Source organism: Plecotus auritus, assembly GCF_963455305.1.
Source record: "Plecotus auritus genome assembly, chromosome: 4".
In the NCBI taxonomy this organism is placed as follows: Eukaryota; Metazoa; Chordata; class Mammalia; order Chiroptera; family Vespertilionidae; genus Plecotus; species Plecotus auritus.
In genome coordinates this window covers 89935572-89948951 of record NC_137775.1, presented here as the reverse complement: position 1 = coordinate 89948951, position 13380 = coordinate 89935572, and the positions used below count along the sequence as shown (strand labels likewise).

Here is a 13380-nt window from a genome sequence, read left to right as displayed (position 1 = left end):
CTCCTTTGGCCTCAACCCCCCCTTTTCCCATCTTCCTCTTTTCCTTTCCCTTTCTCTCCATCCTTCATTTCTCTCTGCAGTCTTTCTTCTTCTTTTCTCCTCTCTCCCTCCCTCTTCCTTCCTAACTTCCTTCCTGTTCCCTCAGTTATTCCTCTCCTTCTCTCTGTTCTTCCCCTTTTTCTCCCCTTCTCCCGTCATCCTTCTTTTCCCCTTTCCCTTCCCACTCCTCCTCCCTCCCTTCCCAGAAAATAGGAGACTCAGACCCCATTTCAGCCCCACACTGCTGCCAGATTGGCAGGGGCTGGGGGTGGGGGTGGGGTGGGCAAGGGCAGGCAAGTGGGTCCCCTGGTGGCCTAGTCCTCACCTGACGCCTCTGTCCACCGCACCTCAGGGATGATGAGATCCGGGACAAGTGTGGGGGCGACGCCGTGCACTACCTGTCCTTCCAGAGGCACATCATCGGGCTGCTGGTCGTTGTGGGTGTCCTCTCCGTGGGCATCGTGCTGCCTGTCAACTTCTCAGGGGACCTGCTGGGTCTGTGAGGGCCAGGATGGGTGGGGCGGAGAGGAGGTGCTGGAGGCCACAGGCCCTGACAGCCCCCCCTCCCCCCCATCCTCTCCCTTTCCCCCCAGAGAACAATGCCTATAGCTTCGGGAGAACCACCATTGCCAACCTGAAATCAGGGTAAGTGTGAGCAGCAGGTCAGTCAGGCCAGGGTCCATGTCAGAGTTGAGCCCTAACAAGGAGGGAAAGAAAGGGAGTGTCGGGGGACAGTGGCTAAGGCTGAGGCTGTGGGGCCGGGAGGCTGGGGTTGGAAGCAGAAGAGGTGGCACCTGCTGTGGGTTGCCAGGAAGGACCAGATATAGAGAGGAAGATGCAACCTCAGGCCAGGCCGGCGCGGCCACCTGGGGGCAGGGGGAGGGTAGTGTAGCCAGGGGGTAGGGCACGAAGAGGTGACTTCTGGGACATTTCCGTTGGAATGGGACAGTCTTGGAGTCTAGAGGATGTGGAGTGAGGGCCCGCTCTGTGGGGTATCAGTTCCAGAAGACATGGCAGTAGAGGGGCCCTGTCCCGGGGTTTGATTACCACCGAGAGGTCAGGACTGTCTGAGTGGGTTTCTAGCCGCTGTGGCTTCTGTGCCCTCTGCTCTGCCAGGAACCACCTGCTCTGGCTGCACACCTCCTTCGCCTTCCTGTACCTGCTGCTCACTGTCTATAGCATGCGCAGACACACGTCCAAGATGCGCTACAAGGAGGATGACCTGGTGAGTGGGGCAGAGCCGGGACCACTCGTTCTGCCTCTTCCCTCCCCGCTCCAGGCCTCTCTGGCCTCAGCTTGAGGTGCATCAGCCCCAGAGTCAGGCCAGCTCAGTTGGACTCCTGGCCCAGCAGCTCAGGAGCCCCCACCCTGTAAGTTAGTTGTCACCTCCTTGGTTTCCTCTTCTGACGCATGAAGTAATAGCGGTGCCGCTCCTGAGGGCGGTGGGAAGGTGAGGTGAGGTGAGGGATGCGTGGGAAGCACGCATGCTCTGCCTGGCGCTCAGGAAATGCCATGGTTGTCAAATCCCCTCCCCTTCTACACTGATTCCCTAAACTAGTAGCAAATGCCCACACCCCATGCCAGCCATTGCTCTGGGTCTTCACGGCCTGAGGATCCGAGACTGGCACCCCATCTCCTCACCCGCAAGCCCCCGTGGAGCAGGGGCCAGATGGCTCTCTCATTAGGCTCACTGCCTGATTTCTACTAGAAATTCACCAAGGCCTCTCCCACCTCTGTCTGCTCCTCTCTGCTCTCCAATTCCCCACCCCTCCCTGCATCTTTGGTCCCTCTCACCTGCCTCTCACGCCAGGTGAAGCGGACTCTCTTCATCAATGGAATCTCCAAATATGCAGAGTCAGAAAAGATCAAGAAGCATTTTGAGTGAGTAGCCACACTCCTACCCCAGCCCCAGGCCCTGCAGACCCTTCTTTGCCTTTCAACTCCCAAGACCCTCCTCACGCGCCTCCCACTCCTCTCCCTCAAGGTCTGGGCCGTGGTGGAGGTTAGACTAAAGAATTCTCTGGGTGGAGGGTGGAGGTTAGACTAAAGAATTCTCTGGCTCTAGGGAGGCCTAACACTTGGGCTGGGTGATAGGCACCTCTAGGAACACAAGAGAAATACTGAAATACTTGAGAAAGGAGTCCAGTCTGTGCCACACAACCACCCCCAACCCCTCCATCCCCCACCGTTTTCCGACATGAGCTGGATCGTGGGCTGTTGCCCGAGGGTCCATAATGTGTAGCTTTTTCATAATTACATGTGACAGTCTGGAGTTTGTGTGTAGCCTGGCGGGGAGAGCTTCATCATGCAGCCCAGGAGCACCTGGCCGTGTGTTCTCTGAGACTCTTCCCAGCTCTGGAAGTCTGTCTCCGCAGGGAGGGGCACGTGCACCTCCAGGAGCCCCAGGTGCCAGATGGTCTGTGTGCAGGATCAGGGATCCTAGCATCATTCATCTCTCCACTCAGCACACTTCCTCAGGTGCTCAGGCACAAGTCAGTGTGGTGGGCTTTGGGACTGTAAGTGTGAATAAAGGATCATCGAACTCTCGGGGGTTCACAGTAGGGAGGTCAGCTTTAGGAGCCAGTCCAGGGCCTGATCAAAGAGTGGCCTGAGGTCAGTCTGTGGTCAGAATTAGGAGTTGATAAGGGGCGTTGATGGTCTGAATCAGGGCTATCTGTGGTCAGGATCGGGATTTGGTGAGGTCTGGATTCCCTGTCAGTTGGCCGGGATCAGAAGTCAGGCGTTGTTCTGGGCCAGGACAGCATTGCGAGTGAGTCTGGCCAGGGTCAGGTTCCATCCCTCTGTGTTATGGGAAAATGACTGTGTTGTGATCAGCATAGGTAGATAAACACTCATTCATTCAATAGGCATTTATTAGTCACCTTCTATACCCCAGGCATAAGTAAATGAGAAACAGGCTCGCCCTCATAGCAGTCAAAATTAAATCAAACTTGGTCAGTATGAGAGAACGATTTGGGGTCCTATCTGGCGTTCAAGCCGTGATCAGCATGAGGAGGCAATCTGGGTGAGGATTAAGGACAGTGTATGCTCGAATTAGGTGACATCTTAATATTACCATCCAATTGGAATCAGCTATCAGCTTGTACTGATGAGTCCTTTAACAACAAGTATCTATTGAGCTGCCCCTGTGGCTTCACTGAAGTAGGAACTGGGGAAATAATAACAATAAACAGAAAAGAAGAAGTCCCCACCTTCACCAGCTTGCATTCTAGGGGCTGAGGAGGACAATAAGCAAGTGAACTAGTAATAGACACTGTGTAGGTGCTAAGAAGAAAACCAGCCTGGCTGGCATGGCTCCATGGTTGAGCGTCAACCTATGAATAAGGAGGTCACAGTTCATTTCCCAGTCAGGGCACATGCCCAGGTTGTGGGCTCAATCCCCAGTGCAGGAGGCAGCGGATTGATGATTCTCTCTCATCACTGATGTTTCTCTCTCTGTGTCGCTCGCCCTCTCCCTTCCTTTCTGAAATCAATAAAAATATATTTAAAAAAGAGGAAGAAAACCAAAGCTGGAAGAGGGGCAGAGTAAAGGAGTCAGGAAGGGTGTGCAGATGGGATGAGTCGGGGGACTCTGACAGGGGAACATTTGAGCGGAGACCTGCATGCAGTGAGGGAGTGAACCCCACAGCCAAGCATCCATTCATTCCACACACATTTGTTGTGTACCTACTATGTGCATCATACCAGGAAGACAAAGAACCAGACATAGTGGCTATCTGTGAGGAGCTCATGATCCAAGTCGTCTGTTTCAAGGGTCGGGCTGTGGTTCTGTTTAGGAAATAGCCTTTGATTAAAATTGGTGGTTAGCCTATAAGCAGAGTTGGTCCTAATTGGAGTTTGGGGGCTCTATGGGGTGAATATTATGGCATAGCCATTTCATTGGTCCAGGCTTCAGGACATGTTCATCGGGCACCTACTATGTGCGAGCTGTTGGCTCAGGCATGGGTATGTGGTGATACACAGGCTGCCTGTCCTCAGGGAGCCCCTGGGCCAGTTGACAGTATTGGGCAGGGCTTGTGGTCCAGGCCTGGGGTCTGTCTGGATTGGAGGACTGGCCCAGCAGAGTTAGGGAATATCCTGTGTGCAAAATCAGGGACTCTGTGTGGTGGGGATTAAGGGATTAGCTATTAGTCTGGTGAGAATGAGGGCTCACCCGCCACAGGGGTGAGGCCCTTCCAAAGAGGAACCCTAAAATGGTTTGAAAATAACATTGTCAGGAGAAAGGTCCGGGAAGTGCTTTTCAAGAACCCCATCCCAGATTTCAGTTTCCAAACTCTCATGTGTTTGTGTGGTCCATCTTGTTGCATCAGAACCGTGTCTCATGCATCTGTAACACTTAGTGGTCCTTCATGAAAATGTTTAATGGGGCTCAGTCTAGATTAGGGATTAAGACCAGTCAGCAGGTACCCCTTGAGCCCTGCCAGGTACCAGGTACTGAGAGCCAAGAATAGTCTGGTCAGTCTCAAGTCAAGGTTGGGGTCAATCTAGGGTCAGGATTAGAGGGTCATTCTTGGGTCTAGGTTACGGATCAGTTTAGGTCAGAGTAAAGGATCAGTCTCTGTCCAGAGTTAGAGGTCAATCTTAGGTCAGGGTTCAGGATCAATCTCTGGTTGGATTTGGGGCAGAGATCATTCTGTAGCCTGGGCTGTGGGTTGGTTGGGGTCAGTCCATGGTCAAGGCTAAATGTTGAACTGTACCCAGACATTCTGGGAACAGGGTAAAGGGAACAACCCATGAGTAGAAACAGTCGTGGCTGCCCTAGCACCAAGCACTCACGTCCCGGGGCATCGACCCACACTCGCTCACACAGTCCCCACACCTCTGTGCACACTCCCCCGACTCAGATCAGCATGAGGAGTAATTTCAAAGTTTTATTCTCGGAGACCTCTCATTTGTGTAAACTAAGAAAGAGGTTGCTTGAATTGGGGCGGAGTCGGGGTGTCTTGAAGGTGATGGGATCATGCATGAAAGTTGGGGGGGTGTGGGCAGGGTCCCCGCTGAAGATGATGGTGGACTATATTTCAGGGAGGCCTACCCCAACTGCACGGTTCTGGAAGCCCGTCCGTGTTACAACGTGGCTCGCCTCATGTTCCTCGATGCAGAGAGGTAATGGGCCAGAGACTGGAGGTGGGGAGGTGACACCTGTGGGCCTGCTGCCCATTGAGGAGGGTGTCTTGGATCCACAGAGGAGCCTGGCTCCCCTGCCAGTTGTTTCCCGGGGCATTTGATGTTAATTCAGCCCCTGGAGCACTTATCAGTTCAGCTCTGGAGAGAGCAAGGCCTAGAGGTTAGAGCTGGTTGCAAAAAAAAAAGGGCTCATCGTCCCCACCCACTCTGAGGACAGACCCTCCTTTAACTACCGTGTAAGGAATTGAGGCCAGACTACAGGAAGAATCTCTGGCCTTCAAGGGATGGGTAGGCAGACCCTGGGATGGGGACATGTTTGAACCATGCATCCTAAACAAACCCAAGAGCGAGATAGCCCCGTCCTTGGGGAGTGGACTAGATGATCCCAGCCCTATTCCCACCCCCCACCCTAGCCCCTGCCCCAGTCCCCACCTCGGCCCCAGCCAGGCAAGCTGTGACTGGGCACTTGGGTCCACAGGAAGAAGGCTGAGCGGGGAAAGCTGTACTTCACAAACCTCCAGAGCAAAGATAATGTCCCCACCATGATCAACCCCAAGCCCTGTGGCCACCTCTGCTGCTGTGTGGTGCGAGGCTGTGAGCAGGTATGAGGTGGGCTGGCCAAGGGGCCTGCCTGGCCTGGGCGCAGACCTCAGGGCCCCAAAGCTGCAGGTGGCATGGGGAGGAGTTGGAAGGTCCTGGGGGGACAGGTCACAGCAGAGATGGATGCTCCCTGTGATGCATGTCCCACAACCCTGGGAACACACACATAAGCAGGCCCTGCACATAACACCCAAAGGTAAACAGACTCCCAGAGGAGGCCAGGCCGGGCTAGAGCCAGGCCACGGCAGGGCGCAGCCCCTCTCTCAGCGGCCCTCCGCCTGTTCCTATAGTCCTTGCAGCTCCATCCCCATGGTTGGGTTGTCCCCTGTCCCTACAGTGATCAAATTATCAAACCCTGAATCAGAAGAGGTGAGGACAGTGTTGTGCTGTATTTACTGGCTCAGTGGCTTTTAGGCAAGTTTCTTGACTGCTCTGTGCCTCAGTTTCCTTATCTGTAAGATGGGGCTAATTGTACCTACCTCATAGGATTGTGAGAGACAGAGCTCAAAGCAGTGCCTGGCCTGTAGGAAGCTGTAGGTCAGTGCTGGCTGGTGCTGTGGGCACCAGCCCAGCTCTCTGCCCAAATCTGCCTCACCCTCCCTGGCAGGTGGAGGCCATCGAGTACTACACGAAGCTGGAGCAGAAGCTGAAAGAGGACTACCAGCGGGAGAGGGAGAAGGTGAACGAGAAGCCTCTTGGCATGGCCTTCGTCACCTTCCACAATGAGACCATCACCGCCATGTGAGCCTCCTCCCAGCCTGCCCTCCCCAGCCCTAGGCCCCCAGTGATCAGCAGGGACTCCCAGGTCCCTGGGCTCATCAGCTGTCGGCAGTGGGGTCCCCATCGGCTGGTGTCCCAGTAACTGGTGTCCATCCCCACAGTATCCTGAAGGATTTCAACGTGTGTAAATGCCAGGGCTGCACCTGCCGCGGGGAGCCACGCTCCTCGTCCTGCAGCGAGTCCTTGCACATCTCCAACTGGACTGTGACCTACGCCCCTGACCCCCAGAACATCTATTGGTGAGCAAAGGGAAGGCTTCATGGGACCTGGTTGGGCTCCAGTGGGCAGAGGGGAGGGGAGGGAGGTCCTAGGTGTCCCTGGGGACCAACCAGGCATCCGGTCCCTGGAGTGACTGCCTCCCCTTCCTTCCCAGGGAGCACCTCTCCATCCGCGGCTTCATCTGGTGGCTGCGCTGCCTGGTCATCAATGTCATCCTCTTCATCCTCCTCTTCTTCCTCACCACCCCGGCCATCATCATCACCACCATGGACAAGTTCAACGTCACCAAGCCCGTGGAGTACCTCAACGTGAGGCCACGTACCCCACCCCTCCACTGTGTGTCTCAAGACACAGAAATCAGGCTCTGAATCCCTCCTGGGAAGGGATGGGGACCAGAATGCCTCCTGCCCAGCCCCACCCCACCAAGAAGTTCCCATGTGACTGTGGGCTGCAGATCCCACTGTGTGCTTCCCTTGGATTCCTCACCACCTGCCCCCAGGAGAACCCACCTGGCATGTGCACACAGAAAGAGACACCCAGGGGAGAAAGAGAGCCCAGGCCCAGACCTAACTGACCATGTGACCTTGGATCAGTCCTACCCCTCGTCCCTCGTTCTCCCCAGCAGTAGAATAGAAGGTTCAGACTAGGTCGTTGGCTTCCAGACTTGGAGCTTTTATCAGAAGGAATCTTACATGAAACCCAATGTGGAAAATCAAGGCTCCTCGGATGATAATAGAGTGAGGGACACTCCACCTGGTCTCCCCTCACTCCTCCTGCCGCATCATTCAAAGGAGGATAGTTTGAAAATCTCTGAGTGATAATAGCACAGTAGATAAGACCCAGACTACCTGGGTTCAAATCCCCACCCCACTGCTTACTAGCTGGGTAAGCTACTGAATCGTGTGGGGGTTTTGCCTCAGTTTGCTCATCGCTAAAACGGAGTAATAGTGTTACAAGGAATACATGTACATGATCAGTGCTTGGCACATAGTACATACTCAGCAAATACTAATATATTTCACTCTGGGATTGTGCGTATTGCCCTGGCCCCAACCCTCAACCCTTGGCCTCCAGATGTTCTGGACTTCTGATGTGGGGCCCAGGGCTCAGTGGGGGAGCGGGCAGGTAAGCAAAGCAAGCTGGACCCACTAGACTTCCCTCACCTGAGGCATCCTCCCACCCACCATGTACCACTGCAGAACCCCATCATCACCCAGTTCTTCCCCACCCTGCTGCTGTGGTGCTTCTCCGCCCTGCTCCCCACCATCGTCTACTACTCTGCCTTCTTTGAAGCCCACTGGACACGGTGAGACACCTCCATGTACATGACCCCTAGAGGTACACCTGTGCCATTGGACAGCCTTTGCCATTTAGGCTCCCTGCCCCGGGGTCCCAGAGCTGGCAGGGAAGGGATGGTGCCAGCATCCTCATCTTGGGAAGCCCCCTCTTCCCAGGGGACCCTCCTGGGACACTGTATTGGCTGGGGGAGCAGCATGGGGACTGGCCCGCCTGACCTCTGCCCCTCTGCCCCCTGCCTCAGCTCCGGGGAGAACAGGACCACCATGCACAAGTGCTACACCTTCCTCATCTTCATGGTGCTGCTCCTGCCCTCGCTGGGACTGAGCAGGTGGGTCCGCAGGAAGGGACGGGAGCTGGGGTGGGGGGGGGGATCACAGGATGGGGAGAGGGAGCAGTTCAGGCTCCCACCTCCCCTCCCAAGCAAGGGACCCAGTGTAGGGGCATCCTCAGAGGCTCTTGGCTGGGACTCCCCATCCCTATTCCATCCCCTCACCACACCTCTCCTCCTCTCCAGCCTGGACCTCTTCTTCCGCTGGCTCTTTGACAAGAAATTCTTGGCTGAGGCAGCTATTCGGTTTGAGTGAGTGACTGGGGCCCCAGGGAAGAAGACTGGATGGAGGATGGGAATGCCTGGGAGACCCCTCCTCCTGGGAGGGTACAGGAAAGCTCCCTACCCCTGCGGCTGGGAGGAAGAGGGGCTTACATCACAGGCTGCCAGGATCATCCCAAAGGACTCAGGTGTCTCAGGTGTATGCCTGGGAGTTGTCCCTGGGGTTGTGTTGGGGCTCCCTCCAAGGTCACCCTCAAGGTGTATTTAAGGCCCCCACTGCGGTGGGGGGGAGGTTGATATTCTGGGGTGAACTCTGGGACTCTATAGTGTCCCTTGGGAGGTTTGGAGAGGTATGCGTGGTGGGATCTTGGGGGTCCCTAGAGTATCCTTGAGAGTCTCTGGAGCCCACACTCTTGAGTATCTGTGGGGGACTCTCGGACTCATGCTTTGGGGTACTTATGGGGCACAAGTTCTGGGAACACCTCTCACATTTCAGGCTCCTGTTCAGAGGTGTGACTGTGGCGTTCTTTCTGGGCACCTGCTCTGGGAGTCCCTGGGAGGGTGTCTTAGGGGTGTGTGCAATGCCTGTACTGTGGGTGCAGCTCTTGGGGTCTTGCTCTGGGCCAACTGTGGGAATCTTGGGCTCACACTTGGGGCATCATGAGCGCCCTGGGCTCTTCCCTCTGAACATCTTTAGGGAGGATCTCTGAGCTTGTGTTCTGGGGGAGACTGAGGCTCATCCCCTGGGGGGTAACTTTGGGTTAAGTTAAGGCCTACAGAGGGGAGCCTTCTGGGTGTTCCTGGGGCACACTCTCAGGGATCTTTGGCGCGGGGGGGGGGGGGGGGGGGTCTCAGGGCTTGTCTATGGAGATCTCGGGAGTCATGCCCTGAATACTGGTGGCCTTAGGGGTCTCAAGCACTCCATGGGGCTTTATGGGGCACAAGGTCGCAGGGTGCCTCTGGGCGCACACTCTCGGTGGTGTCCACGCACATGGAGGTGTCCGAGGTGGCTGCTGACACCCTGGCATCTGTCTACGGGGCTCACACTCTGGGGGGACTGGGCCACCCAGGCGCTTGAGGGCTGAGCTGGGACACCTGGTGCTCACAAGGCAGCTGGGGGGAAAGTGTGGTGCTGTCACGCCGGCAGTGGGCAGGAGGCCACCAGGCCCCCCGAGGGTACAGTGCTGGAGCACCCGGTGCCCGTAGGTGCGTGTTCCTGCCCGACAACGGCGCTTTCTTCGTGAACTACGTCATTGCCTCAGCCTTTATCGGCAACGCCATGGACCTGCTGCGCATCCCAGGCCTGCTCATGTACATGATCCGGCTCTGCCTGGCGCGCTCGGCCGCCGAGAGGCGCAACGTGAAGCGGGTACGGCCGCCGGGCGCAGCGGCCTGCACAGCGCCCCCTGGTGGGCCCGACCAGAAACAGCGGCAGTGCTAGGGTGTGGGGCTTCTGGGTGCTGGGACAGCCCCATTCCGGGCCCTGGGCTGCCCCCTTCCCATCTGTTTTCCCGTATGTACAGTGATGAGTCGACATAGATAACCCTGAAGGTCCTGGCCAGCTCTGAGGGTCTAGTGCTCTATGGTGGGAGCTGGGGGAGATTCAGGTCCCTACACCTAGGGCCCCTGGTCCTAACCTCACAGGAGGACTCTGAGCACCCCATTCCCAAGTGCACCCCCTGCCAGTCCCTGCTCCCTTGAAGGCCCCTGCCTATGCCCTATCACTCTCCACCCTGACCTCCTTCTCAGCCACAGCTCCTCTCTTCATCTGCTTTGCCCTGCCCTTCCCTGAAAATGGGTTCCTTTTCCCCATTGCCTCTCCTGGTCCCTCCCCTCCCTCCTGCCCTGTGCCCCTCCAGGCTATCCCTCCCCACCCTGAGCCACCTCCTGCCCATCTCCCCCCCAGCATCAGGCCTACGAGTTCCAGTTTGGCGCAGCCTACGCCTGGATGATGTGCGTCTTCACGGTGGTCATGACCTACAGTATCACCTGCCCCATCATCGTGCCCTTCGGTAGGCACCGCCGCGCCGGGACCTGGGCCCTGCTCGGGGGGACCCAGGACCTCACGCTCTCTACTCTAGTAAGGCAGGCCACCCCGAGTGGACAGGGCCCTGGCTGGGAGACCGGCCCCTCCGGCCTCCCACCCGGTTCCTGGCTCAGTCTGGGACCCGGCCTGGGGGGAGGAGGGGAAAAGCCAACTCAGCTCAGACTGGACCCACCTGGTGTGCTGGACCCCTGGGCACAGTCACCCCAAAATGACCATCCTGCCCACACCAAGGCTTTCACTCAGCTGGATATACTGGGACACACGTCACATACCCACTGAGGTATTCGCACACGTCTACACAGGAGCCATGGGCACACTTGTACACAGCCCTATAGACTCAGGAAAGTCCTGCGTGCAGGGTGGGGCTGGATCCTTACAGCTCCTGGCTGAGCTGCATGACTTAGGCAAGTCCCTCTTCTTTCTGAAATTTAGCAAAGTTTCTCTTCAACTATTGCCCTCACGAATGGCCTCTACTTTCCCCGAAAACATCCTAACCTGTTAACCACCCTCCCTGGTTATTGAAGGCTCCAAACTCCCAAACTAACCTCCTTGTCCTCATCCAAAAGCTCCCATTACCTCAGTCTCCGGGAAAATAGAACGTGCCTCCTAATGTATACTCATCTGTTTAGGAACAGCAGCAGAAAAAAACTGGATTTTAACAGGATGCTTGTTGACCCAAACGAATGGGTTTCTCGTAGTAGAGTGGCTAGTGAGGGGCTGCAGAACGAGGGATGGAAGCAGAGGAAGCTGAGTCTGGGCCTGCTGGGGGCTGGGGGCACGCACCTGTGTGGGGCCGAGGCAGGAAAAGGGAGGCCAGCCCTTCAGGGACCTCGGAAGGACCAGGACAACCTGTGACGGACGCACAGAGGTCTGGCAGCACTGGTTCCGAGGTCAGGGCCCATGTGGCTTCCCCCAGGGCTCATGTACATGCTGCTGAAGCACCTGGTAGACAGGTACAATCTCTACTACGCCTACCTGCCGGCCAAGCTGGACAAGAAGATCCACTCGGGGGCTGTGAACCAGGTGGTGGCTGCGCCCATCCTCTGCCTCTTCTGGCTGCTCTTCTTCTCCACCATGCGCACGGGTGAGGGCCCTCCCCTCGGGGCTGGGGTGGGGCAGCGGGGCTCCCTCCGGAGTCCAGGCCCCAGGAAGGTCCATGGCGGGGGAGGGGCACAGACAGAGGCCAGGGAGAGGCGGCAGCCCGTGGGAGTGTGGGGCTGCATTCAGAAGGTAGCAAAATGGAGTGGGAGCCCCTGGGAGGGGGCCCAGAGGAGAGGTAGCAGCCCATTCTTTGTCCTCCCATAACAGGGTTCCTAGCCCCCACGTCCATGTTCACATTCGTGGTCCTGGTCATCACCATTGTCATCTGTCTCTGCCACGTCTGCTTCGGACACTTCAAATACCTCAGTGCCCACAACTACAAGGTGTGGGGCGAGGGGGTCGGGGCGGCTGAGGGCAGAAGCTCCAGGGTGTGCAGGGGGGTGGTTGGGAGCTGAGGGCAAGGGCAACGGGTGCCGAAAGGGTGTGGGGTGATGATGGTGGCTGAGGGGAAGGACACCCCCCAATCCCTGACTCATCCTGGGCCCTCAAGATTGAGCACACAGAGACAGATACCGCGGACTCCAGAAGCAATGGCCGTCCCCCCACTGTTGCCGCTGTCCCCAAATCTGCGGTAAGTGCTCCACTCCATGCCAAGGTGGGGAGGGGCCTCGGAGACAGCCCCAGAGCTGGCTGTCCCATTATCCTCCAGAAAGGGGATAGGGGCAGGAGAGACCTGCCTCCCTGGGGGCTGCCCGCCTCCCCTGGGCACAGGGTACTGCCCCTTCCCCTGTGACTCCCCGTCCGTCACCCCTCCCCACAAGGGGCAGCTGTCCACCCTCACGCCTCCTTTCCCCCTTTAGAAATACATCGCTCAGGTGCTGCAGGACTCAGAGGCGGACGGGGAAGGGGATGGGGGTCCTGGAAGCTCGGGGGACGAGCCCCCGTCAACCTCGTCCCAGGATGAGGAGCTACTGATGCCACCCGATGGCCTCACGGACACAGACTTCCAGTCTTGCGAGGACAGCCTCATAGAGAATGAGATTCACCAGTAAGGGGAGGGAGGGGCCCTGGAGGCCACGCCCTGCCCCACCCATCCACCCCTCATGGACACTAAAAAAATGCTAATAATTTATTAGATCTAAAGCCCCTTCCTCCCCAATCCCTGCTTTCATTAAGGTATTTAAACCTGGGGGGTTTGCTGCTCTCCCCCAACACACAGGGGAGAGAGAGCCTCTAACCTCAGTGAGGAGAGCCCCGAGCTGGCCCCGGGGCAGAGGGGTGTGGACACAGTTCTCCCAGATCAGTGCCCCCCGCCCCAGGCTAGTAGTGTGGTCAGAAAAGGGTTAATGAGAGCCAAGATGGGTACCTGGTGCCATGGCTGGAGACGAGGGGGGGTGTGCAGGCAGATCAGGGCAGCCCCCAGTTCTGTCCTCCCCCCCAAGCCCCCCTGGGATCTGGCACTCCAGGGAAGTGGAGCCTCAGCCCCTGAGGGTTGCATGAGAGGGGAGGGGGTGCCGAGTGGGAGGAAGAGTCAGGCCTGAACCAGGGGGGTGACCTGGGGTGGGGGATGGGCATGGCTGACACTGGAAAATGGGTTTTTGCACTGGTTTTTTTTTTTTTTTTTTCCTTTAAAATAAAAATGGAAAGAAAAGCTCCG

At 57.1% G+C, this 13380-nt stretch overlaps 1 protein-coding gene across 6 annotated transcripts in view; it reads left to right on the top strand.

Moving 5' to 3' along the window:
- TMEM63B (transmembrane protein 63B) overlaps positions 1–13380 on the top strand; it is a 23530-nt gene extending 10150 nt beyond the window's left edge. For all 6 annotated transcript variants that reach the window (XM_080666941.1, XM_080666940.1, XM_080666944.1 and 3 more), the window contains 18 exons: positions 392–534; positions 633–684; positions 1156–1264; positions 1850–1920; positions 5086–5166; positions 5666–5789; positions 6395–6528; positions 6669–6806; positions 6941–7094; positions 7986–8092; positions 8327–8413; positions 8600–8665; positions 9842–10004; positions 10542–10647; positions 11599–11766; positions 11991–12106; positions 12274–12354; positions 12584–13380. In XM_080666941.1, coding sequence (XP_080523067.1) covers positions 392–534; positions 633–684; positions 1156–1264; positions 1850–1920; positions 5086–5166; positions 5666–5789; positions 6395–6528; positions 6669–6806; positions 6941–7094; positions 7986–8092; positions 8327–8413; positions 8600–8665; positions 9842–10004; positions 10542–10647; positions 11599–11766; positions 11991–12106; positions 12274–12354; positions 12584–12775 — 2092 coding nt within the window. In that variant the 3' untranslated portion in view covers positions 12776–13380. The remainder of the gene's footprint in view (positions 1–391; positions 535–632; positions 685–1155; positions 1265–1849; positions 1921–5085; positions 5167–5665; positions 5790–6394; positions 6529–6668; positions 6807–6940; positions 7095–7985; positions 8093–8326; positions 8414–8599; positions 8666–9841; positions 10005–10541; positions 10648–11598; positions 11767–11990; positions 12107–12273; positions 12355–12583) is intronic.